Raw genomic sequence first — 27,594 nt, forward strand, 5'->3', positions numbered from 1 at the left:
GGGACAGGTGTCGCGCTTACGGTTGGACGGTATGCGTTAGGTGATGAGGCGAAAACGAGGGGGGTTGATGGGAGGAAGTTGTATTTGTAATTGCGATGGTGATTGCATATATTTTGTTGTTGTTTAGGAGTCAACGGGCGGCGTTGTGGTGGGATATGGGAATGGGATAAGAATGGGCGGCGTTACTAGGGCTTGTGAGTGACATTTTCTTGTACAGGATCGTTGGACTATACCCAGGACACAATGATAGGGAAAAGGGACTCCTGTGCAGAGGAAGTCAAGGGATACATATCTGCCAAAAACATAAACAAAGTCCTCTATTCCTTACGTGAGGACAAAACCCCCGCAACGATGCTTACTCATCGGTAGAAATTCCTCGAGTGATAACGAGCTCCTTGCTCAGGAGTTCAGAAATGGGCGCCCTCCCTACCCCGCTCACTCCAGCACTCGCCAGTCGCGAGAGCCGGGTGAGCGGGGGTGAGCGGCGCTGCTCTAGCTCTCGCAAGATGGTGAGGAGGGAGCGGCCTGGCGGGATCCGCCAAGGTAGACGTACAGCTCTGCTTCCCCAGACTGAACCTAACGAGGAAAGAGACCCACGAAATTGCTCTCATGGAACGTCAAAAGGAGTTGGTAGTGCTCATGAGATATTCTAGGAGACCTCCAGCCCCAGTTTTAGGCTAGTATTTGGGAGTTTCTAGAGTCACTCGAATAGGTGTGCGTGTATGTGTGTCCAAGAGGGGAGCAGGCTGAATTCTGAATTCTTGATTAGATTTCAATAAATTTTGGCCCCTATCATCTCCACCCCTTCATGCATGCTCTTCCATTCTCCCACAACAAACACCAAATATCCCATCTCTAACTCCACCCTATCCACTTTCCATCCTCTAGAAAAACGCCTTTCCCACCCATGCACTATAAACCGTGAACCGTCTTAACATGATCCCTCAACTTATCCCTCCGATAAAAGCCCCTCCATCCCCTCCTCTCGCACCCGACCTGCCAACAGTGAAAGCGTCTCTGGCTGGGAATATGCACTTTCTCGTGCCGTTTGACGTCGCCTGGTCGCTTGAAGGTTCGGGGGCAGTGCAGGCAGGGGTGGCGGTCTGGTGAGATGTGGCTGCCGCTGGGTGAGGATGGAGAGGGGGGGTTGGAGGGGGAAGAGGTGTGAAGTTCTTGGATGGATGGTGGTGGATGGGTGGTTAGGTGTGTTGCTTCACTGTCTGGGTGGTTGATTTCGAATTCCTCGCTGCGTCTTGGTTTTGGGCCGGCGAAGATCTCGCTCGGGTTGTGGCTGTCGTGGGAGAAGTCGTTGGATGTGGAGGCGGAGGAGAAACTCGTTTCTTGGCTGGATGATGGTTCATAGGAATTCGTTTCGAGGTTGTTTGATAGATCGGTTTCCTGGCCAGGAATGTTAAGACTGTAGAGATCGTGAGGGGCTGGTTGATCGTAGTCGTTGGATGAGATACTCATTTCTGGTGTGGTTGAAAGAGCATTTGGTGTCTCGAGGCTGTGAGGGAAATCGTATTCTTGGCCGAGCATATCATTGCTAAAGATTTGGTTCGGGTTTGCTGAGGGAATGTCGTTTGTGAAGAGATTTGTGAAGGGAGTTTGGGACATCCGACCCTGGCCTGGGCCAGCCTCGATTTGAGAGAGAAAGTCGAGATCGAATTCAAAACTGGCATCTAATGCCGCATCTTGTACAAGCTCGAGATCTTTATTCTACCTGTTAGTCTTGGTAGATTCTGTTACCGGAACGTCAATATCTCTACCAGTTCCATAAGCCTCGTTTGAAAGGACGGCTCTTGATCCACCAGGGTCTTCGAAAGGCAAGTTTTCATCTAGACCAAGAGCTGCAAAGCTGCCCATACCTGGTTCCGGCTGTAGGGTAGGAGGAGTTGGATTAATAATATGGGAGGCGGGAAGAACGAAGAATCCGTGAAGAACAAGGCTAGCCTTGCCGCGATGAGAAAATAATGAGGCCATATCGTAGAACCTAGTACCCAAACGCTCCGCCTGCTGAGATCTTGCAGAGTCCATATCAAAGTCCATCGCAGCTGATTCCATACGGAACGTCTTCGTTGCCGAGCTTTCTTGGGGATTGGGGACCAATTTTGAACAGCTCGAGGGGCGTTGCTGCTCCCGCCGTCAAGTTTCCTGTCACCGTGACTTTGTCGCCCTTCTCGCTCAGTTGAGGTCGAATCCTTACAGCCACAGCACCTTGAATCCAGTCTCCCAATGTAGTTCCATAGCCAATCCCCAGCCCTCGCAAGGGAAACCACCTGGCACACGTCCATTAGGTAAAAGTCTGACAATGACCGGCCGAATCCAACCACTCTGAATACGACTTGCCATCACCCTCCCGCAGGGGAGGTCCTTATCGCCAACTACGACAACTAGGGGCTCTGGTTGCCTAACATGAGAGACATGACTTACCCAAAAGAGTTGAAGGAAAATTGGGTGCTAAACTGGGATCTTCGGGCTCGAGCTCTCTCAAGCCGGGCGTCGCTCGATAGCACATTAGACGCCCCTATGCATACCGCGCGCATGCCTTGAAATGTATACGCCCCTCTGCATGAGCTTTCATGCACACGCCCTCATTTTTCAACTCACTATATATCCAATCGGTATAGAGAGTGTGGGATGGTGGAGGAGACAACTCGGTGAGCGAAAATGGCTACTTTGACGGCAATTGCGGCCGTTGCGGCCGCTTGATCCGTTCCGGCGGTCGGCAGCGCACTGGCGAGCCAGAGCAATCATCGAGTTCGGTGAATCGAAAAGATTTCGCTGAAGGCAAAGGCGCCTCAGTGTGGCGTTGGTCAGCCACATGAAGAGGGAAGTAAAATTCGTTGATCAAGTCGCTGGCCAGTAGGTAGAAATTGCGAGATCCGTTGGATAGTACGGTGCAAGATTTTCAGCAACTGTTGGTCTGAGAAGTGTTAGAAGTGCCCGAACTTGTTCAACGAGGAGCTTACCTGTGACTCTTTTCACACCGGCGGTGTTTGGTCTTCCAACGCAGTCTGCAACGAACATGTTAGATGAAGTACGAAGGTAGAGTGATGCCCGGACAGTTGCGAAGAACTGAGCACAAATTGCAGTTAACGCTTACCAGTGTGCAAGCTTGAGAGAAGAGGACTGGTCAAAGATAAAGGAAGTAGGAAAGACGAGGGAAGGGATTTATAGGGTGAGGCCGCTTATTTATTTTTCGTACTTATGCTGGAGTTGCGTTGACGTGTCGGGATCATGGCTGGATCAGCTGGGTGTGCGGTACCCGACAGCCTTACTTGGGGAGCTTTATCACTTGCAACCCAGGTGCCACGCTGTTTGAAGTCTACACCGTCCAGATCTCAGTGCATGACGCAGTACGCCCCAGCGCTAGTGAGGGGCATAATTTGATATACCCTCTCCACCCGCCGCCTTAATCTAGCCAATAAAACCATCAGTATTATGAAGCTATTAATATCGCTATCGCCTGTCTTAATTTTAATAATATTATTAATTATCCAAAAAAAATTCTCTCAAATACAATATATATATATATATATAGTAAAATAGGTCTATTTAGTACTATAAACCTTATAATTTAGTTAAAGCAAGATTGCAATTCTAAGTAAGAGCGAATATAGCAAATATTACTATTACTTTTCTAAAGGATCTCTAAATACCCTTAAAAATGCCACCTTATAATAAGTAAATCGCGATTTTAATTAAATTATAATCTAATTAATTTAATATTTAATTATATTTAATTCTAAGGCTTAATTCAAGTATTATATATATTATAATTTATTATAATATAAGTATCTTATATATTATATTTACTTAATTTTTAATATTATTTACTACTAATTTTAGTAATTCTATAATATAGTTATAACTTATAATTAATATATAAAAAATATAAATAAATTATTTATTTTACTTTTCTATTAATATTATTACTTTTATTTTATTAATAATACTAATATTTTATATAATTCTTTTTTATTACTTATATTATTATATTTACTATTATATTATATAATTACTTTAGTTCTTTTATAAAATTTAAGCTTATTATAAAATAATAGATATTTATTACTAAATATAAAAATAAAATCTTTAAAAGTAATAAAACCTTTACTAAAATATATTATTATTTTAATACTTTATAATAAATATATCTGCTTTTATAAATAATAACTCTTATATAATCTTATAATTAATATATAACTTTTTATAAATAAAATACTAAAAAGCCTTATTATAAAATATAATATAAACTTAAAAAATATAAAAGATATTATTTAGAAATAATTTGAGATTAAATTAAAAGATTAATAACTTTATAAACTATAGAATTAACTAACTAGTTATATATATATTAATATTACTATTATATAGTACTAGTTATATAGTACTACTATATGTAACTTAGTATATAGCCAGTATTTTAGTCGGGTATATAGCCTTTAACTTAATTCAAGCTCTTTATTACTATTATAATATTATCTTATTATAATAATTATTAAAGATTTTATTTAATTTTTCTTTTATATTAAATATCTTTATATTAAAGAAGTTCCTCTCTTATATAAGTATTTTATATAACCTCTTATTATAGAGCTTATAATAACTAGACTAAAGAATAAGTTTTTATATATCTTTATTAGGCTATATCTTTATTAGGCTATATATTTATTAGGCTATATCTTTATTAGGCTATATCTTTATTAGGCTATATCTTTATTAGGCTATATCTTTATTAGGCTATATATTATATAAGAATAATTTATTAAATTAATATTATTTATAGTTTTTAATTTCTATTATTTTAATAATTATTTTAAATATATTTTAAAGCTTAGTATTAAACGGAATTCTAATAGAGAAATGTTTTTTATAGCTTAATAAATTAATAAAAGAAAAAACAATTTCTTTTAAAGTACTTTTCTTATTAATTTAATTAAAACAATTCCCGATTTAATAATTATAAAAGCTAAAAAATAAGAAATTTACTATATATTAGATTATAATTCTTTGCTTTTAAAAGTAATTAAGAAATATCTTTTATTTTATATAAATATTTACTATTATTATTACTTAAAAAATAATCTCTTATTTAAAATAAAGGGCTTAAATTTAGTTATAATAACTTCTACTTTCTAGTACTTTTTATATATAGTAAATAAATATAAATATAATTAAATATTTTAGAATCTTTAATTTATTATAGGAAATATAAATTAATTATTTTTAGGCTTATAAGAATTAGAAAAACTAACTACTTTTAGAATATAATTATCTATATATTATAATAAAACATTAGTATTATATTATAATAATAATAATATATAAATAAATAAGAAGAAAAAAGATATAATATAAGTAGCTAAAGCTTAAATATAATAAGTATAGTCACGTGGGCCTATATATAACTACTAGTATATAATTATTATATAATATATGTCCTTAAAAAAGAAAGAACTATATAGTTCTCTATACTATATATATATATAATTTACTTATATATATAGGCTAACTTTTTAAAAAAACAGAAAATGAAATAATTTCTATCTAAAAAGCTCAAAAAATAGCCTTATCTAATATTCCTGAATTCTACTAGAATATCTAGCCTAATACTAGTAACTAAAGTATTCTAGTAATATTATATATATATATATTCGATATATAGGAAGTATAGGAAGTATAAGAGATATAGGAGAGAAGTAGAGAGCTATTAATAAGCTAAGAAAGGCTATTTAATAAATAAAAAAAGAGAAGGCTTATTAATAGAAAAGCAGGCTATTTAATAATAGGAGAATAGTAATTGAAGCTATATAAAATATATAGGAATATTAAGTTAAGAAGGCTATTATAGTATTTATATATACTATAGTTAATATAGAAGTCGTTTATAATACGAAAGTATTAGGAGAGAGGTATTAGTTATAATTACTAGAAAGTAAATATACTACTTTAATTTAGATAATAGTAATTATTATATAAATAGTAATAACTAAGAATTGATTTATTTATTAAATAGAATACTTAATTAAGAGATCTAATTAAAAGATATAGTAATATTATAGAGGTATTAATAGTCTCTAATTAATGGCTTAATTAAGAGATTAACTAGTTAGAATAAAGCTTTAGAGAGCTTACTAGAGAGATATAAAGAAATCTATAAGTAATTAAAAGTAAAAAAACTCTAATTAGATTAAATTAAAGAGTATTACTATTATTTGTTATAATAAAACATTAGTATTATATTATAATAATAATATTTTATTATAATAGGTTTCTAGTCTTTAATATAATTATATTATTAAATTTATTTAAAACCTTTCTTTTTTTAATTTCTTAATATTCTTTAAATAAAGGCTATTTTCTATTAATAAGATACTAGTAAATATATATAGAAAATAATTAATAAGAATAAAAAGAAATATATAAACTACTTTTTAAAACTAATTTATAAAGAGATTATAAAAGTAAAGAATAATATATAAGTAGTAATTATTATAAGCGAAATAGTTAATTTATAAGATTAATAAATTAAGGTATTTAAAAGCCGAATTATACTAGTTTCTAATATTACCTTTAATAGTTCGAATTAAGAGCTTTAATTCTTTTATTTAATTTATATAATTCGCTATTAGAAGCTCTTTTACTCTTATAAAAAGTTCTAAAATAATAAGTTCTTTTATTTATATACTTATTATTTTATTCTTAAAACTAATAAGAATATCTTTAATTATATAAGCGTGTTTTGAGACTATTATTCTTTCTAATTAGTATATAATTAAGGTATACGGAAAAGTAAAACATTTAATAGAAATAGTAATAAGATTAATTATTTAATAATTATAAAAGTAATTATTTTTAATAAAGTTCAAGCTAAATCTTTCTATAAATAGATTCTAGCTTTTCTTTTATATTAAAAGCTTAGTTAAAAACAAATAATATAATTTGAAACTAGATTAAAAATAGTAAAACAGGCTATAGTTATATAAGTAAAGAAATAAAATAGTAAATACAGGTATTATAAGTATAAGAAAAAGAGTATAAAATATATAAAAGAATATTAATAATAGTAAAATACTCTAATGAGATTAGTAAGAGTTAAGATTATTAAATTAGTATAAATAAAAGACTTTTTTTATAAAAGAAATCTTAGGAAATAAGTAATAAAATAGCCTAAATAGGCAATTTAATACTACTTAGATAAGGAAAAATAATTATATTATTTTTGAGCTTTTTGGTTTTAAAGTTTATAAAAAAAGATATATTCTTTAAGTTATTATATAATTATAATATTTTTTTTATTATATTTTGCGATTTTTTTACTTTTTATTAATAAGTTAGGATAATATTTTTATTTCTAAATAGAGGTAGCTATAGGATTTCTATAAATATAATTTTAATTATTTTATATAAATTTATAGTATTATAATATAAGTATGAAGTTGTAACGTTTTTGTAATTATATAGTAAAATAGGTGAATTTGAAGAACTAAAAAAATCTTAATTTTATTAATACCAGACTTATATACCCTTAATTAAGGCTCACTTTATAATTCTACTTAATTTCTATACTCAATAGGAGGATCAATTAATATACTAGCTATGGCGATTAATAGCTTCATAATACTAATGGTTTTATTGGCTAGATTAATGCGGCGGGTGGAGAGGGCACATCAAATTAAAAGATAACACAGCAGGGTATATCAAATTATACGCCCTGGTGAGGAGCATTTGCGAGATCCTTCCGTGGGCATTGGGCCATTTTCCTGCTGGAATAATTTCAAACTGCTCAAAATGGCCTCCTTGTGCAACCCGTGCAACCGCCACATGGCGCAGCGGGATGCAAGCCCCTGGTGCCTCCAAACCATTGAATTGAATGGTGCGCTGGGTTTTTGTTCCAAACTCACCCGCGATGGCACAACCTCAACTGAAGGGGTGTAGGCTTGCATGACTCTATTCGTTGGAAAACGCACTCCCTCCATGCAAGGCTTGACCTTGCAGCAGGCCTTGCTCACGGAATCTGGTCGTGCCTTTCACGGTCTTGACAATTACCCTCCATATCATCGCATCGTAGGCGTTAGGAACGCCATGCCCTTCCGTTTTCGTGCTGTCGGGTGAGGCCCTACGCTCAGATGTTCATCAACGCTCCATCATCCTTTTTTTAAAAAAAAAATTTATTTCAACCCTATTATGTAGGCACTCGGTCGGGGGTGATGGTCGTCTTTCATGCACGCAAAGCCTATCTGTGATTCGGGGTCTGCGTCTTTCGACGTTTGTTGGAAGCCTAGAGCACTTGCAATTGCCAGTCGACGCTGGGGAGGTAGCCTTAAACTGCTGCGACCCCCAATTCTTGCAATGCGTCCTTGATGGATGTCTCAATCCACACCAAAGTGTGCCGTTTTCCTTCGCCCCGTTATGGGCAGGGGATGCAACCTCTCTGCGCATGCCTCGAGATTGCAATGCATTTACTGTAAAGGCAGTGTATCATCTTGCAAGCGCGAGCATTCCCGACAAGGTTTGCTGACCCGGTGGGATACGATTCGATGAACCAAGGGATGTGAACAGCCTTTCCTTCTGTCGGTGTGGGTGAGCAGTCTTACGAATCAGGGAGAGTCTGCATCTTTGCATATGTTTAGCGACCATTTGAAGGTTCGGACGACTGATCAAAGGAGTAACACAGTCGGTTTGACGGTTGCCCCAGTGGGCGTATATAGGAAGGGATCACCAGCCAACCGCCCAAATCACTCAACCGCCCAAAAAATAGTTTTATTATGACCACACCACAACCACATCCCAAAATGAAGAAAATAAGTTAATATTCGTGATCTACGACCTCGCTTTAGTCATTCCACAGATTTTCAGAATTTTCTGAGCCCTTTGAAATTTTTCCAAACTTTTGCTTGGGCAGTTGAGTGATTTGGGCGGTTGGCTGGTGATCCCTTCTATCAGCATACTCTCAACCTCCTCCAATTGTTAAATCTTCTGCCCGACGAGTCGACGACTTCGTCGCATTCTATACCAAACGTTTCCAGACTCGGCACATGTCGACGCCATAGGACCCCCATTTCAGATCACAGCGTTTACCTACACTATTCCCACGCTCACATTTCCGCATCCCGTCCTTCCCATTCGCAGTGTCAACTGCACTGCCTCGCCGTCGTAACCCACCCGCTTTCCACTTCAACAACTGGTAGCCACACCCAAGCTCTGATTTGATGGCGCATCCGACATTAAAAGGACCAACCGCAGGCCAAACACTCTTCAAGATCAGACTAACCAGTAAGGTGTCGACGATGTTATGGTTACACACATACACAGCCTCAATCCCAGACATCAGAAGAGATTTAAATCTTCAGAATGTAGCCTTCTGTTCACTCACTACCTATTCACCTCTCGTGGAAATTCCGCAGCGACAATAAGATGGGCTCTGAGACTGGCGAGACTCGCCACCGGCGAACACGGGCAAACACAACGAAGCTTCCTGGCCCCTTGGATGCTTCGACCAAGTGTCCGAAATGCAACTGGCGTGCAAGTGAAGAAAGGAGAAGTAATGATCTTGAAACCGTTCTATCTCAATTCCAGGACACTTGCGCGATGTGCACGATCTGGAAACGGTGTATCCAAGTTTGTCAAGCGGCTGCTGGCCGAGCACGATACGTTATAGTGGAAAACAACCACATACAAATAGAAGGGGGCTTCGACACTATTACCTATGAGTTCTGTTTGTACAAGGACCCCGGTGAGTATATAATAAGAATGGTAGCTTGAAAGCTCTACTGACTCAGGCAAAGGTCTGCCGTGTCCCTTACCCCTCCCGGAGCGGCCTGATGTAGCCCATCGGGCTGATTCTAAGCAATGTTTAGAGTATGCCCGCTATTGGCTTACCAAGTGTCAGACGGAGCATGCAGAATGTTCACTCGCGATGCCTACGCAACTACCAACAAGGGTCCTCGATATCACACACAAACAGCCTTGGCTGTTTGTGAGTAACGGGCAAGTCGGCAGTTATGCGGCCCTCAGTTATGGTTGGGGGAGCAAGAGGAACTTCACCACTACCCGAGACATGTTAGATATTTTCACTGCAGGTATTCCGGTTGCGAATATACCAGCTACAATCATAGACGCAATTCAGGTAGCGAAGTCGTTTGGATACCAATACTTGTGGATTGATGCTTTATGCATCATTCAAGACGACCCGCAGGACTGGCAGAGAGAGGCAAGTCGAATGGCTCAAGTGTACGGCAATGCAGATCTTGTATTAGCTGCAAGCTCGGCGACAGATTCATACGAGGGTTTCCTCAACCAGGAACGCCGCCATCCCGGGGGATCCGTTTACTTTTATGACGAACGAGATCCTGCGAAGTCCTATTGTATCAAATATGGATTAGGCGCTCGTTACCAATGCACGCTTGACGAGGGCCCATTAGCCAAGAGAGCATGGGCATTCCAGGAGAAGATGCTAGCGCGACGTTATCTTTGCTATAGTCCTGAGGAATTGTCTTGGCACTGTAATGTCATCGAGACTTGCGAATGCTCTTATGGCAGACACTCGAAACATTTCCTCTATGACAGTCCTCGTAAGTCCTGGGAAAGTCCTATAAATGACAGCGACATGAATATAGCTCGTTTGACGTCGCCTGGGAAATCAACATCAGATATTCATGAACTCTGGATATCTCATATAGTGCCGATGTACACTATGAGGCAGTTATCAAGGCAAACCGATCGCATTGTCGCAATCTCTGCTGTGGCCACACGACTGGAGCAGAGGCTAGGAGACATTTTTCGATTTGGCTTATGGGAGAGCCGAATGGTCCACCAGTTGGGATGGGAGCGCTACATGCCCACTAATCAGTGCATCGCTGGAGTGCCAACTTGGAGTTGGGCATCCGTAAGCGGAGTCCTGAGTTATGACCCAGAAACGCATCGCGCGGGAGCAAACACCAAGTTCTACCCAATGTATTTTGGACTATATCCCCTCGAGTCGCACTATTTATCGTACGGCAGAGAGCGTCGCATATGTGTGTTGAAGGGGAAGGTGTTTGCGGCATAGATGCACTTTGACAACTCCCGTTACGGGCCGCTCCCACGTCTCTCAAAAGCTACATTTTGTCATAATAGGCGGAGCTTCGAAATTCCCAACGCTATCAACTGCTTTAATATGCGCTTGGACGCCCCCTTGGTATACATCAAATACCCGCGAAAAGATGCGACACATGGTTTTACAACCCTTCGAAATGATGCGATAGCACTGCCTGGCATTGCCTGGCGCTCAATATACGGAGCAGGTCCACCGTCGTCGCAAGTATGGTGTATGCCTTACTCGACAGCTAAAGCATATCTTCTTTACCCAGAAAGCGATAACGAAAGCGATATTAATACACCTTTTGAGTTTTTGCGACACAGGTTTATGTTGTTTGGCCGTTCGCTCCGATATCCGGGAGCATTCGAGAGGCTCGGTATCGCCATAATACATCAGCTCCCGCACGAGATAGCAAAGGATATGGGAGCATTCCTAGAGGAAGTAGCACCTACATTAATCTCGATTGTATAAGTTATACAGACGTGCACGGTTTATCACTTGTTCTCCAGATATTGTCTAGGATAGTATCTGTTCTATTTATTGGCTCCTATACAATAAACAATAGTGCACCGCTTTGTTTCGTAACTGTGCTTAAGGATGACTACTTACGAGGCAGAAAATAAAGGAGTGTTGCAGTTGATATCTCTTAATTAGGCGTAGCGCGATCGCTTTGCTTAGAGCCTGTTTCGCACGGCCCCACGTCTTTTAATTACTAGTAATCATAATAACCAAATAGTAGCTTTTGTTACTCGATAATTAAAGCTAGTATTTGACAAATTAAAAGTGGTTCGCAATAAACAAGTACTCAATAATTATTATAATTACGGAGGTTTTAGCTTTATCTCCGTAGCTAGGACAGCAACCCCACCTACCCCGCCACCTACCACGCCACTTCCATCGCCAAAATCTCTCCTCTCAGACCGAAACCATGGCCCCAGCTCCCTCAAAGCTGGCCACAAAAGGAGAAAAGAAGTGGGCTCGAGCACTCCGCGCTCTCCCTCTCCTCATCATTCTCTATGGCGCCCACCGCACCTTCGGGACCTCCCTCCGGTTGCTCCAACCGCTCATCTCCTCCGACAGCACCCAACTTACCCTCGACGCTGGAGTCATCGTGCCCTTCAATTCAAAATATTTCGGAATCTCAGGACTCGACGATGTTATCGCAATGTTCACCGCATTCTTCACGCCGTCAATCGGAGGTCTCGATCCCATCGGTAGGCTACAAGCCATTGCCTTTCTCGTGGATCTGATTCCGCTGCAGGTTATTTGGATGGTTGAGGGGTCGAGAGTCGGGGATGTTGGGAGGATTACCGCGAAGTTGTAAGATTATGTCCCTTCTTTTAATGTATAATGTGTATGAGTCACCAGGAGGGAAGAAGGAGTTGACATCGCTGGTGACACAGTCGCACAGCAATCACGCTCCTCACCCAGTTAGGTGGAATTGCTTATGTAGCGCCGATATACTGCTTTCTGCACTACATCGAATCACCACTCTCTCGATATCCGACAGAAAAAGAGAGGAGTGTGAAGAGGAACGAGCTTAAGACGACACTGCCGACGATTGGGCTGGCTTATATCGCGCCAACAGTAGCGATGTTCTCAGTCCCGGGCCTCGTAAACAGACAGTGGATAAACGGTGTTTTCTTCCAGCCTTTCCCTCTCTATGCTGCCGTTGTGCAACGACTACTTGCACGATTCGCTAAGCAAATTGAAGGGGAGGAGGAGAACGTCAAAGACAGAGGAGAGAATGAGAATGCAGATCTCTCCGGTCTGATAAACCTTGCTTATGGACTTTCCGGAGCTGCGTCCGCGGGAGTTTATCTTTACCTATGGCTCTTCTCGCCTGTCCCTATGTCACGCATCTTTTTCTCTAATCTTCGAAATCCCGAAGCAGAGCACACGATGCTTTATGGCGCCGCGAAGGTGTTGAGGTATGATCAAATTTGTTCTTTTGGTGCCGGGGCAGTGTGGACGTTGTTGCACTTCTGGGATCTGAAAAGAGAGGGCTTGCTTAAAGTGGGATTGGGGAGGATCGTGGGTGTGTTTGCGGGGACGATGGTGGTTTGTGGACCGGGGGCGGGCATGGCTGTTATGTGGGCGTGGAGGGAGAGTGTTTTGAGGGCGTGGAAGCCGTCGGAAGGTTTTGATTCGGCACCACAATTGGCTGAGTAATACTCTTAACTTCCATATGTTGTGCAACCCGGAAATTCGCCATAGGGCTACGTGCCGCTACCTTTTTATTGACTTTAATCTATTTGATATCAGGCGAGGCTTTCCTTGTCCATCGCGAGCGCTCGGATGATGTTCCTCGGGTTCCACGGGTTCCACGAACCCCACTTCGAACGGAACAGCACTGCATCTTGCAGTATTAGGAAAACGTTCTTATTTAGTTTCGTATGCACCTCGGTAGTCCGATGGTTGGTGACTGCAGATTGTTAAGGGACTAAGTGGTAGCCATCCATTTCTACTCGAGTGAAGATCTTCGGACCATGAGTTAGATAATCTGGGTAAATGAAAACTAGCCACAACTGTTATTTCCCATTCTTATCTTTGTCCTGTGGTTGATTTTTTAAGTTTAGAAAGGGCATAGAACGGTGTGTGTAGACACGCCATGGTCGGAGAAGTCGATATCTATCTATTCATTACAGCACTCTTTTGCCTTGGTTGTCAATATGTTTTGCTGCGGAATAGGTGGTCTGTGTTGGCAGTATTTAGAAATGCCGAGAGGCGGAGCCTTGGCTGAATATGGCGAATGGAGTGGAGGAAACACGATGAGGAAGTGGATAATTGCTGCCAAGCAGGATAAAACACAAGTTGGCTTGGCGGATATTGGTGGAAGAGTGCAGATAGCAAAGAAGAATCAGGATTGTTCTTGAAGATTTTGACTTCAAAATCGTCTGAGCCAGCCTAGTCGATAAAAATCATTCCCTTTCTGCTCGACGTCAGGCCTTGTGGCGTAGATTGATTTCCCCTTTCTCTCCTTATATTCTCACTTGACTTGGCACAATCTTTCCGTCTATGATCCCTGCCCTCTGAATGGGATACCCTCAACAGTACTTGTGCAGATCCCTTTGGTTGCTTCCGAAGAATGCAAAAGCGTGACACATAAAACTGAAGAAAAAAAATGAAGAAAAAAAAAATAAAAAGAGTAGGAGATGTTCCAAAAGCAAGTTCACAAGCAAGAGAACGCCAGTGACCGCACTTGGGAGGTTCCTGAACTTTGTCAAATAGCATTGTCATTTGACTTCATAAAACACCATACTCTATGGAAAAGCTCAGTCTCACGTTGATTTTGAGACACCATCCTGCCAAAGCCAATAATTCATAACTTCCGTGCGGTGATCAACCGTTCTGCAAAGCCAGAATGCAATGGTACGCTTAGAATTCCACGTAGGTCATCCCAAGTCAACCCTCTGGCTTCACAAGATTAAGCCTCTGAAACATCCCAACATGGTTGATCCCCTCCTCGATCCACGTACCCATCCCCTCATCAACTTTAAACCCCCATTTCGCCCACGCTTTCGCAACCTGTTCCTGAGCATGGACACATATCAAACCCTTCCACACAGGTATCTCGTCCAACAATAATGCTCCCATCTTCTCCATTCCCATATTCCTGATTGAAGGGTTGAAATATGTTGGGTTTTGTTGTGCCCAGCTCATTGCTGCGCTGGCTAGCAGTTTGGAGATCCCGGAACCACGGAATTCTTTGACTACAGCGATACGTCCGAGTTTTATGTATGGTTCGCTGCCGTCGTGGTAAGTGGTGGGACGGTCGACGATATATGGGAGGGGTTCGGTAGAGGGTATGGAGCTGGTTTCCAGCGCGTCTGCTGCATACGAGGAGCCGGGCTCGGGATGTGGTGGGTGGGGAAATGGGACGAGTCGAATTGTACCGATCGGTTTGGAGGTAGTTATGCTCTGTTTTGCGCTGACAATGTTTCCATCTGCGTCTTGCCGTTCGGATGCCGTTTTGGTATTGATCGAGGCATAGACAACCTGGAGCAGTATTAGCTCCTAATACAGTGCCGAGAGACAGTCGCAACATACCCAGTGGCAAGCTCTAGCATCATCTGCATCGAACTCGTTGTCCAATGGTACACCTTGTTCTCGTACGAATACTTCCTCCCTGATCTCCATGGCGTCCAGGAAAGTCTTTGGGATATTGCCAGGCTGTTTGGAAGGAGGGAGTTCGCGATCGTATCCATCTAGGTTCGTGGGACCTATGAAGGCAATAAATGGAGTTCCCATTGTGCAAGTTGTATATTATCTTATCCGCTCAATTGAGGTATTCTCTTGTTCGAAGATGATTCTAATTCTCTGAAGAACGACTTGAGTCGTCGTTCCGAAGTCTTCATTTGTAGTTGCCAATTCCTAGAAATAAGTCTCAAAGTGACTATCTTTCTGTCGTGAAAAGCCCAATACGGGAATGTTCTACCACGGCGGTGACTGCATGAAGATCCTCGAACTGACGAAATTTCTGTTCTGCAGTGCGCTTCCAATCGTTGGCGTTAGTTGCTCTTCGAACTGTTAATTGTGTGTAGCAAAGAAGGAGTCACAGCAGACTTTGCAACAGCTTGCCTTTCATGCTGATTACATGCGTTGGCGAGTTGGCAGATGACAGGTCGGATCTGCGATTTTCGACGTTGATCGTTTGGAGATGGTCGAGTCAGGAAGGCTTTTTCAGGGAGGCGACATGACTAAAGTCTTACGTCATCTTGTTGCCTTGACCCCAAGGCACTCATTCAAATGCGGCCGCAAAATTGTTCCGTCCAAGGCCAGTTCATTGGAAAAGTGTCCTTTCTGGTTGCGACAAGGATAGCTCCATCTCTTTGTCAATTCACCACTACTTTGCAAGCTGCTACTCAGGACTTGTGGCCACATTTATGTCGTCCACTTAGGCCTCATATAAATCCTCTTTCCTTCCCCTCTTCGTCTCGGATTGCTTCACTCATTCAGCAGTCGTCCCTCCCACAACCACCCAGCATGGCCCCCAATTTGCGGCACTCCAACAAAATGCTACGCTCTCCAGTGCTGGCATTCGTATGCCTCTTCTTTCTCTTCAGCTCCACCGCACTGGCTGCGTCTGCAGTAATAGGGGTTGACCTCGGGACCGAATACATCAAAGCAGCTCTCGTCAAGCCAGGAATCCCTCTCGAAATTGTCCTAACAAAAGACTCACGGCGGAAAGAGATGTCCGCCGTAGCTTTCAAGCCTTCGAAGAACATCAAGAGTGGAGATTTCCCAGAACGAGTTTATGGCTCCGACGCTCTTGCCTTGTCAGCTCGATTCCCGGGCGATGTATACCCAAACCTGAAGAGAGTGCTTGGACTTGGGGTAGACAACTCGGTCGTGAAAGAATATGCCTCGCGGCACCCCGCTTTGAAACTAGAGGCTGAGAAAACAAGGGCGACTGCGGCTTTCCGAAGCGGTGCATTCCCAGCGGACGAGGAAGCATGGATGGTGGAGGAAATACTCGCAATGGAGCTACAAAGTATCCAGAAGAACGCAGAGGCAATGGCAGGGAAAGATAGTGTGATCAAGGACCTGGTCGTTACAATCCCACCATTCTATACGGCACAGGAGAAGAGGGCTGTAGAATTGGCTGCGAAGTTAGCAGGACTGAGACTGTTGGAGTTGGTCAGTGACGGATTGGCTGTCGGGCTGAACTACGCTACTTCTCGAACTTTTCCGAGCATCAATGAGGGTGGAAAGCCGGAATATCATATGGTGTTTGACATGGGTGCTGGCTCGACAAAGGCCACGATATTGAAATTTCAAGGACGGACAGTGAAGGATGTCGGGAAATTCAACAAGACAATTCAGGAGGTTCAAGTTCTAGGCAGCGGTTGGGACAGAACGCTTGGTGGAGATGCTCTCAATGCGGTTATTATGGATGACATGATTACCCAATTTGTTGCATCACCGAAAGCTAAGAGCTTATCACCAACCATTGAGGCTGTCCAAGGCCATGGACGGGCTGCAGCAAAGCTTCTAAAAGAAGCAGAAAAATTGAGGCAAGTTCTCAGCGCCAATGCCAATACACAAGCCAGCTTCGAGGGTCTGTACGAGGATATCGACTTCAAGTACAAGATCAGTCGGGCGGACTTCGAGAAGATGACGGAGGCTTATGCGGCCCGTATTGGCGTTGCAGTTCAGAAGGCTCTCGACATGGCCAATATGGATGTCAAGGATCTCGATTCCGTCATTCTCCATGGAGGCGCCATTCGAACCCCCTTTGTACAGAAGGCTCTTGAGAAGATTGTCGGAGCGTCAGACAAGATTCGATCCAATGTCAATTCTGACGAGGCTGCTGTGTTTGGAGCTGGATTCAGAGGTGCGGGCCTTAGTCCGTCTTTCCGTGTCAAGGAGATCAGAGCATTCGAAGGTGCTGCATACGCAGCTGGCATTAAGTGGACCAACATCCACGAGAAGCCGCAACACCAGAGACTTTGGCAATCAACCTCGTTCTTGGGAGCCGAGAAGCAGTATGCCTTCAAGAACCAGAAGGAATTCACAATTGATTTCTACCAGCACATTCCTTCATCTGAGAATGTCTCACCTGGATCAGCGGAGAAGGAGCTGCTGACACTCACATCCCAAAATCTGACTGAATCTGTTTCCCGCCTTAAGGACAATTTCGGCTGTACTGATGGAGACATAAATGTCAGACTAACCACTCGTCTTTCTCCTGTCAATGGTGAAGTTGAAATTATCAAGTTCATCGTGGATTGCGAGGTTGATGTGTCGGAGGAAAAGGAGAGCATGGTCGATAGTGTCAAAGGCCTTTTTGGATTTGGAAAGAAGGATCAGGTACCACTCGCCGAGGATGCCGGGGAGACAGAAACGGTATCTGAAAGCACGAGCACAACTGAAACTAGCACCTCTTCATCCTCGTCCTCAACCTCAACCCCATCAACGTCCTCTGCATCAGCAAAAGAGTCGAAGGATGCCAAAGATACGAAGCCGAAGCAAACCAAGCGACTCGAAGTCATTCCCTTGAAATATACGACTGAAATGAAGGGTCTTCCACAAATACCCACCGCAGAGATCAAACGCATGAAAGACCGTTTACAGTCCTTCGATGATGCCGATCGTTCGAAGCGGTTGAGAGAAGAATCACTCAACCAGTTGGAAGGTTTCACCTACAAAGTTCGAGATCTTCTCGACAAGCCCGAATTCATTGGAGCATCGACCGAAGAGGAGCGTGCTAGTCTCGAGTCCAAATCCAAAGCAGCGAGTGACTGGATCTACTCAGGTGGTGCTGACGCCAGCCGAGAGGAATTGAAGGCCAAGCTGAAAGAGATGAAGGACAGCGTCACACCAATCGAATTCCGCATGGATGAAGCTGCAACGCGGCCAGAAAAAATCAAGGCTCTCCAAGACGCTTTGAGCCAGACCAAACAAGTCATCGCCGGCATTACTGAACAAATCCATAACGATACAAAAGCCCACGCATCATTCAGTTCATCTAAATCAGCAGCTGCATCAGCAACCACAACCGCCGCCCCGACCTCTAACGAATTTGAAGGCCTAGAAGACGAAGAAGCAACAGAGACTACCTCTGCTCCGATCGAAGAAGAGACCATGGACCCACCCGTCTACACCAAAGAAGACCTTGTCAAACCCCAAGCACAATACGACACCATCTCCAAATGGTTAGCAGAAAAGCTTGCCGAGCAAGAGGAGCTCTCCGAGACCGCAGACCCCGTCCTCCTCACCAAAGACCTGACCGCAAAATCTAAAGAACTGACGGATATGCACGTCAACCTGATAATGAAGTCTATGAAACAACCCTACAAGTCCAAACGTCCTACCCCAAAGCTGAAGAAGAAGGCGAAGAAGACTTCCACGAAAAAGGCTAAAGGCTCCAAGACGGGGTCAGCAGAGAAGGCGGAGAAGACTTTGGGTTTCACCGAAGATGGGATGCCCAGCTTCAAGATTGGCGAGGATGGTGAGATGCCAACGGAGGAGGAGATCATGGCGTGGATTGAGAAGTCGAAGGCTGAGAACGCGGCTGCTGATCCCAAAGCGCAGAATGAGAGGTATTATGCTGGGGAGCAGGTCGTTCCGGACGATGAATTACCGACGACGGATGAGGTCAAGAAGGATGAAGAGAAGGTGGGGAAGCACGATGAGCTGTAGGTGGTAGGTAGTATAGATTTGGAGTATTTAGCGTTTGCATTATATTTTCACCATCTTTTGAATTATGTGAATTGCACGAGAATGCTGGTGTACCAAGTGTATATCCTACTTCGAGTCTTCCCCTCTGAACGGCCAGTTGCTTTGTGGAAAGGTTGGCTTTACGCCTGTGCAGCCTAAGTTGAATTGAAAGGTGAATCGGGATAGAGTCGGAAGGTGAACTCGAGAGAGAACAACTGGGAATTTACCATTGCATGTGAACTCGAAGTCGGGCTATTTCGTCTACTTCATCGACCGACACAACGGAACTCGAGGCTCAACCCCGCCGAATCCGAGCAAATCTCGTTGCTTAAGCAAACGTGGCGTCTCCTGCTGTATGTAATCCCAGATCAACAGCTGCCTTGACGCGAGACTCGCTGACCTTGCTGCTTTCTAGCGTCCAGCTTCGTTGTCCAGGGCCGAAAGCGACCAGTCAAGACCTGCTCCGAGGATTCTAGTAATTCCTTCGAATGCTGGACCTTGGGTTCACGCCTACAAATGGCAGCAGTGTCAGCGCAGCAAAGAAGTTTCTACTTTGAGGGATATCATTAAAGTATAACTATGAAGGGGTGGTTCAGAAATAAATGTGTATGAGAGAAGACATCTAGCCCCGTGTATATATAGTGAAAGAGCTTTCGAATGTTATAAATGCGACACTATCCAATAAGTAGCTGAAATACATAGAACGAAATAGGAGAAAGATATCACTCACAAAGGGCGTGAGCCTATGTCCTATCAAGGGTTCCAGCTCTCATAGTATGTATCTAAAATCCGGGTGAAGATCTCCCAAATCCCGCAAAACCTCCGAACTATTATCCAACTTCGCATTATCCTTCCCAGCATCCCTTCTCCGATTCGCCATCCAGCAATACAACTCCAAAGTAGTACTCGCCACCACCCCCAAAATATTCAACCCCAGACCGGTGCCAAACCCGGTCTTGAACCGCGGTGTTTCGTCCGTGATAAACACATTACTCGAAACCAGATTCCCACAATTCCCAAAGCCAATCATGAAGCCAGTAGCGAACGCAGCTTTGGCATTACCGCCCATGTTGTTGGAGAGCCAGACGACTAGGATGGGCATCTGGATGTATGCGGAAGCGGTGATGGCGAACATGCCGAAGTAGCGGGCTGAGACGGCTTTTACTTGTGCGAGTTCGATGGACCAGCCGACGATGCCGATGGCAGCGCCGAAGATTAGGAAGATGTATCTGCGACCTAGCCTTCCGGAGAGGTAGGCGCAGATCAAGAGAACGCAGAAGGCTACTATGTACACGGGGATGGTGTGGACTTGGGCTTGCGCATTGGAGTAGCCGAGGGACTTGAGAATGGTGGGTTGGAAGGAGACGATAGAGGAGGCGGCATTGTCGGCACCGAAGTAGGCGAGTGTTCTTGAGAACTCTTAGTAACTATTCCAGAGAGGGAAGGGGGAATTGTACCCAAGCAAGATCTTGGGATCCAGGAGACATTCTTTGATTACGAGGGAGCTGTAGTGGTTTGGACGGGATTTTCCGGCGTCTTTCTTAAGCATTGCTAAGAGGTATTGCTTCTCCTCTGGTTTCAAGAAGGTGGAGTCCTCGGGATAGCTTGGGATACAAAGGAGAGCGATACCTACGCCTAGGATGGTGATGCAACCTTCGATAATGAAGATCCTGAAGACTAGTCACCTTTGTTCAGCATAAAATCGGCCTGCTCATCTTACCATCTCCAGCCAGCATAGCCGCCAACTTTATCCATAAGCTCAATTGCATAAGCCAGGAACTAGAACCATCAGCGATTTAAGGATCAAAACGCAAGATACTACATACGCCACCGAACGCCCCAGCTAGGACAGCAGCACTAAAGAACACTGCATATCTGATAGAGAAGTCTCGGCGTTTGTAGTAACGACTGATAAGATACGCGCAACCTTCAAAGTCAGTAGGTGCAAATATCAGTTCGACTATAGAACTCACCAGGGGCAAAGCCAGATTCGAAAACTCCCATCAAGAATCGGCATGCAAGAATACCTTTGAAAGTCTTTGTACAGCCCAATCCAATCGTGCATAGTGCTGTGAATTCTTTTAGTCAAGAATTAGGCAAATAGGCAAGTAGTTGGGATGTCTCTTACCCCAGCAGAACATAATACCAGACAAATACACTGATGGCTTGACAAAGCCCTTCTTCATGAGCATATTGCTGGGGACAGCGAGACAGATGTAAGGGATGTTCAAGATCCAAAGAGAGGTGTTGTAATCATTGCCCTTCATTCTTAAATCAACTGTCATACCCTCGATCTTCGCGTTGGCGATGTTGGTACGATCAATGAAAGTGATCATGAACAGGCAAATGAGTGGTGGGAGTAGCTTGAAGTCGCACTTCCAATTGATTGTCTTATCCATAGCCTCATCTACATTGAAGCGTTCATCTTGATCCTCCGTGGCAGAGGTATTTGCTTGGTTGCCTTTCTCCTCGAATTCCTCACTCGCCTGAGGGCTGTTTGGCACCTTGGTATTCGTGTCGTCCATTTCCGTGGGGTCCCAATTCAACTCCTCAAAGCGTTGAATTAGATAGATGAGGGAGAAAGTGGGAGGAAGAAGTGACGGGATGAATGTGAAGAAAACGTGGTCTGGTCTTTATCCAGCATTGACTGGGGTGGTTAGCGGCCCGTAGCTAATACTGCAAGAAAAAGCTTTCCTGCTATAAGCGACATTAAGAAGCACGCCAAATCGAGCAGGTGACACCACCGGCAGAATAGCTTTGATTGTCTCTCAAGGACGAAGCTGGCGAATAAACATGAAGCATTTTGAAGGGAAAATGTCAGCCGTAACACAGCACTACTGCAAGAACAAGGTCCCTACTGCAAGCTGCAGCAATTAACCCGTGATGAAGGATGCAAAAGAGGAGAGGCTAGCGTGGGACATTGCCGCTATTACACTGGGGCGAAGGAATATTGATATATAGTGAGTAGGTATTAGTATAGCGCTAGCAGGGGCTCCTTAAGCTTAGCTTAATAAAGTAGTAGACTTCGCAATACTAAAATAACACGCTTTTTCGCGTTTTTACCCTTCTATTATCTTATTAAATTACTAGTAATTATTTCGAGGAGAATAATTAGTATTTTATTATAGAAAATTAATATTTAAGTAGCCTTATATAGGATTGCTTAATAATTACCTTAGTTATTTTTAAAGATTAAATATAAGTCGATTTATTCAAGTCATGTGACTTTCGTGACTTTCACGTGATTATTCATAAATAGCTTTTCAACTTTACTCAAGCTATTTAAGCTACTACGTTACTTATATTCTATTTAATTTACTCATGAATATTCATGAATAACTTAAATAGCTTGAGTAATCCTTTGACACACTGGATTTGGTTGATAATGGGTTTAAACGATGTGGAGTTGTGGTTATGAACGAGATGAGACCATTCTTATAGTAATAGAAGACATGTGTAAAAGCATAATCAAATTTTTTCCCAGTAACAGTCTACTTCATGAAATACAATTCGATCGTTGACTCTCACCTAACACAGCCAACCTTTCCCTTTTCAGGTCTAAGCGTCCACAGCACATTTCTCACCCTGCCGAATACTCTCAAATAACTCTCTCGCTTGCACCAACATACCCTCTAAATCCACATTCCATACCCAACGCGGATTAACATCCATCTCCCTTTCCAAATACTCCTGCCATGCCTCCCTATTCCCATTCGCAAGATCTGGCAACTCGCTCTCAAGTTGTAATATATGTCCCTGTGCTCGTGATTTCCTCACCAAGTCCTGCGACCTGGGTCGACGGAGAGCGTCGTAGGCAAGGAATGCACATTTTATGTCTGAGGCGGATTTGATTAAGGAGGGTGTTAGAAGGCCGGAGAGGAGGTGCACATCTTCGATTGCACAACCTGCGCCGGAGCCTGGGATCTTTCATTAGTGTCGCGATGAATTGTTCGAGCATCTTGGGTGTAGATGTCTGAAATTGGATGGAGTCAATGACCTTTCTTGACTTACCAAGGTGGGGAGTAGTGGCGTGTGCTGCATCTCCAAGAATGCAAAGGTTACCTTTAGCATAGGTGGGTGCCGGAAGGTGGTTGAACAATGCCCATTTTTCGGGTTCGTCGATAAGCTGGAAGAATAGACAATGAAAGGGAGATAGAAATGGAAGTGAAGAGGGAGACAAGAGTTCATACCTCTAATATCTTGGAAGCCCTATCACCACAGCCTGCGAAATCCTTTAGTAAAGCCTCTCGCGAACTTGTAACAACCCATTGTCTCTGCGTCCATGGCGCTCCTCCACTATCTTTGAAAGCGACGATGTTGAGCATTTGTCCACCGCGAATTGCAAATGTTAGCACATGCCTTCCCTTCCCTAAATAAATCTGACGATTCTCGACATCAGGCCCAACAGCTTCAATTGCCTTCTTCATCTGTACCATTTTCCTATACGCATACTTGCCACTATACACAGCATGCGCGCTCTTCTCATCCTCACCCAGAAGAATCTGTCTACACGCGCTCCGTATCCCATCACACCCCACAACCGCATCCGCAAACGCATCTGTGCCATCCTCAAACCGGATTCTAGTTTTCCCCGTTCCTCCATTACCAAACCCGGCGTCTTCGGAGTCTTGCACATCAATGAGCCTCTTCCCAAACTCAACCTTCACCGTCCCAGAGACTATAGCCGCCAAGCTCGCCAATAAATGCACTCTACTCGCATTACAATGGGCAAACCCCTTCTCACTCTCCACCTGCAGCACCAGCTTTCCCGTATCAGCCCACCGGAACTCATACCACAGATGATCCTTCTCTGGCCAGAGATTTGGCGTCTTCACTTGGTCGTACGCCGCGATCAGCTTGGGGGATATCAAGGCCATGGCTTTGAGGGCATTGGGGCCGAAGCCTACGCCGGCTGAGACCGCACTGAATTCGCGGCGGGATTCGTAGATGGTGAGAGAGAGGTTGGGATTGTGTTCTGAGAGGGCGATGGCTAGTGTTACTCCGGCGATTCCGGCGCCGATGATGGCGATGCTGAGTGGTGGTGGGGATAATGGGGAGTCCATAGTTTTAATAGTTGCGTGAGAGGGGGTTGCGGTGAAATCTGCAAGAGGGAGAATTTGAAGTTTTGAGATGGAAGGATGGGTAAAGACTTTGGAGTACTTGTACACACCGCAGATGAGGGATAGAAGGTGACAGACTCTGAATGGGTCGAGGTGATGGAATTGATAATCGTCGCCTTCTTGCAATATTGAGATAATATTGAAGTGAGCTTGAGGTTGTCGTTTGCAGGGTTCCCCCCAGTGGTTAGCTTCAGGCCGAGACCCTTGCAAGCAGGTCAGGGGATTTCTCGCCCGGCCTATTTATCTCAACGTTCATTCTTTTCTTCATCAACACCACGACCTACGATCGTGCTCTTCACCTTTGATCTGAGAAATGGGTTGGCGAATTGCTCCTGCCTGGTCATCATGACCGAGAGCAAGTGTGGCGGCCGTATTATACCCTGGGTTGCGTTGCGGTGGACTTCTTGTCTAACCTAACTTCCATCGTCGAGAAGAAGATGCGTTCTTTGGGGCAGCCGATGCGGGATGGGAAGGCGTACCGACCTCAATGTTAAAGGATTAATGCCTCCTGAGGTCCTAGGAAGGGGAGCTTGGTGAAGTTGAAGGAACTCAGATTGAAGAAGAATACGGACGATAAGGATGAGTTAAATGATGTGGCTTTGAAGAAACACCTCCCACGTATTGGGACCGAAAAGAGACAAGTAGATCAAACCAGTCCCATTTGGTCCACCATGCACGCAAAAAAGGAAAGCTTTGGCGTTGGTATCCGCCCCTTTTGCTCCTCCTTGTCGCAGATCATTAACTGCATTATCGTTGATTTTTGGTATCTAGCGCCCGGTTAAAGGGCCACTAGTCGAAGGGGTCTACGCCACCAGGAGCAATATATCGGGAAGCGAACCCAACTTACCAGCCACCCTACGTCAAGTTGTTTCGGACTATACAGGCAGGCCTACCCTTGTACTGCTAGGAAAGGGAGGTGCAGTATTGACCATCGAGGATATTCATTTTTTGTAAGGGATATAGGTTCTTTTTAGGGATGATTTAACCCGCTAATGCGGTCATTCTTCGTCAATGAATGGATCTGTCAAGTCCTCCACAGAGTTTGCCACAGTTTGCCCGTCATTTTCGCCTCGTTCTTGATCATTTTCCATGTCTTCTTCTTCCGATTCGGTATCCGTACTCGGTGGTTCCGTGCGGATTAGGCACTTCGGACCTTTCCGTAAACTTAGAGTCCGCGGGTTCTCCTTCCAAAGGGACATGAATAATAATTCGTTATAGTGCTTATTTCGGTAGATCTCATTTTGAGCCAATACTTTTTCACATAGCATTTGTTTCCGTAGCATTGTTCTGAAAACTAGAACAGCTAATTCCGGGTTCCACGGTTGGTACGGCTCTTTCCATGCAACTGATAGGTAGCACTTGTCGCAGATCATTAACTGTGTGCGTAAAGCTGACGGAAAGAAGATGAGGGCTGAAGATGAGACACGGAATGATATTCTCCCCCCTAATTAAATGTAACAGTGGGTCAAAGGGCACGGGGTTTTTTTCTTGTATGACAACTGGACCGTGCCAGGCTAGTTTTACGGGGACCCACTATTACATTTATTTAGGGGGGGTGGGGGAGGGGGGTGGTTTTACATTTCCCTTATTCCGGGTAAAGAAATACCGCGGCCATGCCCTTACGACCTTGTCAAATGTAACATAAATCGATTCAACATGTATGTATAATTTAAAGTGGATCTATCTTCTGCGTCTCATTCACAATACCGCATACTACGGCCACAAAGTGCAATGTGGTCTTGAAATTGAGCTAGTGGGGTTTGGATAACTGCTAGCGACTGCGTCCTGGAGCTTTTAGACTCGCAGAAGAAAGCGAGTTACGAGGGGAATCGTTTCATTGGGGACGCGTAAAAACCTGAAGCCAAGAGGATGTGCATCATCATTTTAACAAAAATAATTACATGGGTTGACCTCACGCCAAAACCACTCCTTTCCTCTAACGAGACGGTCCCCTTCAGCGACCACCAAGGCCAACTCTTAATCACGAATGTAATTCTATGAAGAACGCTTTGAATTGCAGCGTCAAGCAGACGTCGTGCTCTCTTCCATGGTTGGGGGATCGAGCGCTTTCCGTTTCCTCCATCTTCCAAAGCACGCAAACACTGACTTCGACCAACTAATAACGACCTCGAACACGTTCAAGAAAAACGTCCTGAACGGATGGAGCTTGGTGTATGCCATTTCCTGTATTAATTCGTCCATACGAGCAAGGGATGCCGCTTGATGCATGCTCAATTTCCGTCGCTCTTCTTCAAAGTCATCTCGAGCCTCAGAGGATTCAACCTGAAGCTTTTCCAGTTCATCCTTGTTGTGGGAAAAGTCCTCTTTGACCGTTCTGAGTTGTGTCTGGGTACGCGAGAGATCGTCCGTTGCCGTCTGCAAAGATTGGCGTAGTTCTGCGCCGTTGCGCCGTTCGGATGATAGTTGAGCATTGAGTGTCCCCACCTCTTGGAAAAGCCCTGCGTACTTCTCCTCGAGCTGAGCCTTCGCGTCGCCAATAGCCTTGATATTCTGGTCTTCGATACTCAACCGCGCATGAAGGCGTTTTGCCTCCTCAGACAATGTATCTCTGGCTGCTTCGGCTTCCTCCAAGCTGAGCCCAAATCGGTCGATGTTCTCTGCCGCAATTTGGAGCTGAGACTTGAAATCGTCCTTCTCTGACAAAGCCGAGTCTCGTTCACTTTTGATTAGAATCAGTTCTGACTCCAGTGTGACTTTTGCATGAAGTTCGGTCTCGAGTCGTAAGGTCAACTCAGAAGCCTGATTGGCAAGGGTCATCTCGGTCTCCTTCAACTTTTTCAGTTCTGAGCGTATGGAGCGATTTGTCTGCGCTTCCTTCTGCAGCGTTGTTTTCATATTCAGACGTTCATCCTTCCACCCAGCTTGAAGTTTCGAAATGCGCTCCTCCGTTTCAGCTACGCATTTATCATAGGAGTTTGACATTTTCTGGGCGACTTCCTTGCTGTCCCTTTCTTCTGCCTTTGCTTGTTTGAGTTTCGCTCTCAATGAGGATACCTCCAGACTCATTGAGCCTATCGATTTCAGCTCCTCCTTTCTTCGTGAAATCTCTGCTTCGAATTTTCGCTCCAACTCCTCTCTCTGTGATCTTTCCTCTTTCAACATTTCTTTCAGTTCTCGATTCTTGTCCTTCAGACCTCTACCACTCTCATAGAATTGTGCTGCATCCCGAATAGCTACCTCCCATTCGTCAATCTTCTCGAAGGC

The 27,594-nt window shown here is 43.6% G+C and overlaps 7 protein-coding genes across 7 annotated transcripts; 3 read left to right on the forward strand and 4 right to left on the reverse strand.

Annotated features, from left to right (window-relative positions):
• Window positions 1-762: 762 nt before the first annotated feature.
• K444DRAFT_410592 (uncharacterized protein) lies at window positions 763-1,728 on the reverse strand. Its single transcript, XM_024872607.1, has one exon. It carries the CDS (start codon window positions 1,615-1,617, stop codon window positions 913-915), a length of 705 nt encoding a protein of 234 aa, XP_024736283.1. The 5' UTR covers window positions 1,618-1,728; the 3' UTR covers window positions 763-912.
• A 7,695-nt stretch (window positions 1,729-9,423) lies between these two features.
• K444DRAFT_630171 (HET-domain-containing protein) lies at window positions 9,424-11,557 on the forward strand (the record flags this gene model as incomplete). The annotated part of the gene is made up of 4 exons (XM_024883163.1): window positions 9,424-9,742; window positions 9,795-10,580; window positions 10,689-10,962; window positions 11,125-11,557. 4 exons carry the CDS (start codon window positions 9,424-9,426, stop codon window positions 11,555-11,557), a joined length of 1,812 nt encoding a protein of 603 aa, XP_024736284.1.
• A 593-nt stretch (window positions 11,558-12,150) lies between these two features.
• K444DRAFT_613354 (uncharacterized protein) lies at window positions 12,151-13,413 on the forward strand. Its single transcript, XM_024880330.1, has 2 exons — window positions 12,151-12,406; window positions 12,490-13,413. The coding sequence occupies exons 1-2, from the start codon at window positions 12,252-12,254 to the stop codon at window positions 13,256-13,258; spliced, it is 924 nt and encodes a 307-aa protein (XP_024736285.1). The 5' UTR covers window positions 12,151-12,251; the 3' UTR covers window positions 13,259-13,413.
• Window positions 13,414-14,298: 885 nt separating this feature from the next.
• Window positions 14,299-15,729, reverse strand: K444DRAFT_663813 (uncharacterized protein). Its single transcript, XM_024886884.1, has 2 exons — window positions 15,137-15,729; window positions 14,299-15,085 (listed from the first exon to the last, which is right to left on the reverse strand). Exons 1-2 carry the CDS (start codon window positions 15,335-15,337, stop codon window positions 14,492-14,494), a joined length of 795 nt encoding a protein of 264 aa, XP_024736286.1. The 5' UTR covers window positions 15,338-15,729; the 3' UTR covers window positions 14,299-14,491.
• A 163-nt stretch (window positions 15,730-15,892) lies between these two features.
• K444DRAFT_613356 (actin-like ATPase domain-containing protein) lies at window positions 15,893-19,719 on the forward strand. Its single transcript, XM_024880331.1, has one exon. It carries the CDS (start codon window positions 16,103-16,105, stop codon window positions 19,229-19,231), a length of 3,129 nt encoding a protein of 1,042 aa, XP_024736287.1. The 5' UTR covers window positions 15,893-16,102; the 3' UTR covers window positions 19,232-19,719.
• Window positions 19,720-20,018: 299 nt separating this feature from the next.
• Window positions 20,019-21,774, reverse strand: K444DRAFT_643457 (MFS general substrate transporter; the record flags this gene model as incomplete). Its single annotated transcript, XM_024884861.1, has 6 exons — window positions 20,019-20,658; window positions 20,707-20,919; window positions 20,970-21,028; window positions 21,076-21,176; window positions 21,223-21,318; window positions 21,378-21,774. 6 exons carry the CDS (start codon window positions 21,772-21,774, stop codon window positions 20,019-20,021), a joined length of 1,506 nt encoding a protein of 501 aa, XP_024736288.1.
• A 954-nt stretch (window positions 21,775-22,728) lies between these two features.
• Window positions 22,729-24,312, reverse strand: K444DRAFT_653008 (FAD/NAD(P)-binding domain-containing protein; the record flags this gene model as incomplete). The annotated part of the gene is made up of 3 exons (XM_024885848.1): window positions 22,729-23,166; window positions 23,261-23,375; window positions 23,440-24,312. The coding sequence occupies 3 exons, from the start codon at window positions 24,310-24,312 to the stop codon at window positions 22,808-22,810; spliced, it is 1,347 nt and encodes a 448-aa protein (XP_024736289.1). The 3' UTR covers window positions 22,729-22,807.
• Between the last annotated feature and the right edge of the window lie 3,282 nt (window positions 24,313-27,594).

Source organism: Hyaloscypha bicolor (assembly GCF_002865645.1).
Source record: "Hyaloscypha bicolor E unplaced genomic scaffold K444scaffold_86, whole genome shotgun sequence".
Classification (NCBI taxonomy): domain Eukaryota; kingdom Fungi; phylum Ascomycota; class Leotiomycetes; order Helotiales; family Hyaloscyphaceae; genus Hyaloscypha; species Hyaloscypha bicolor.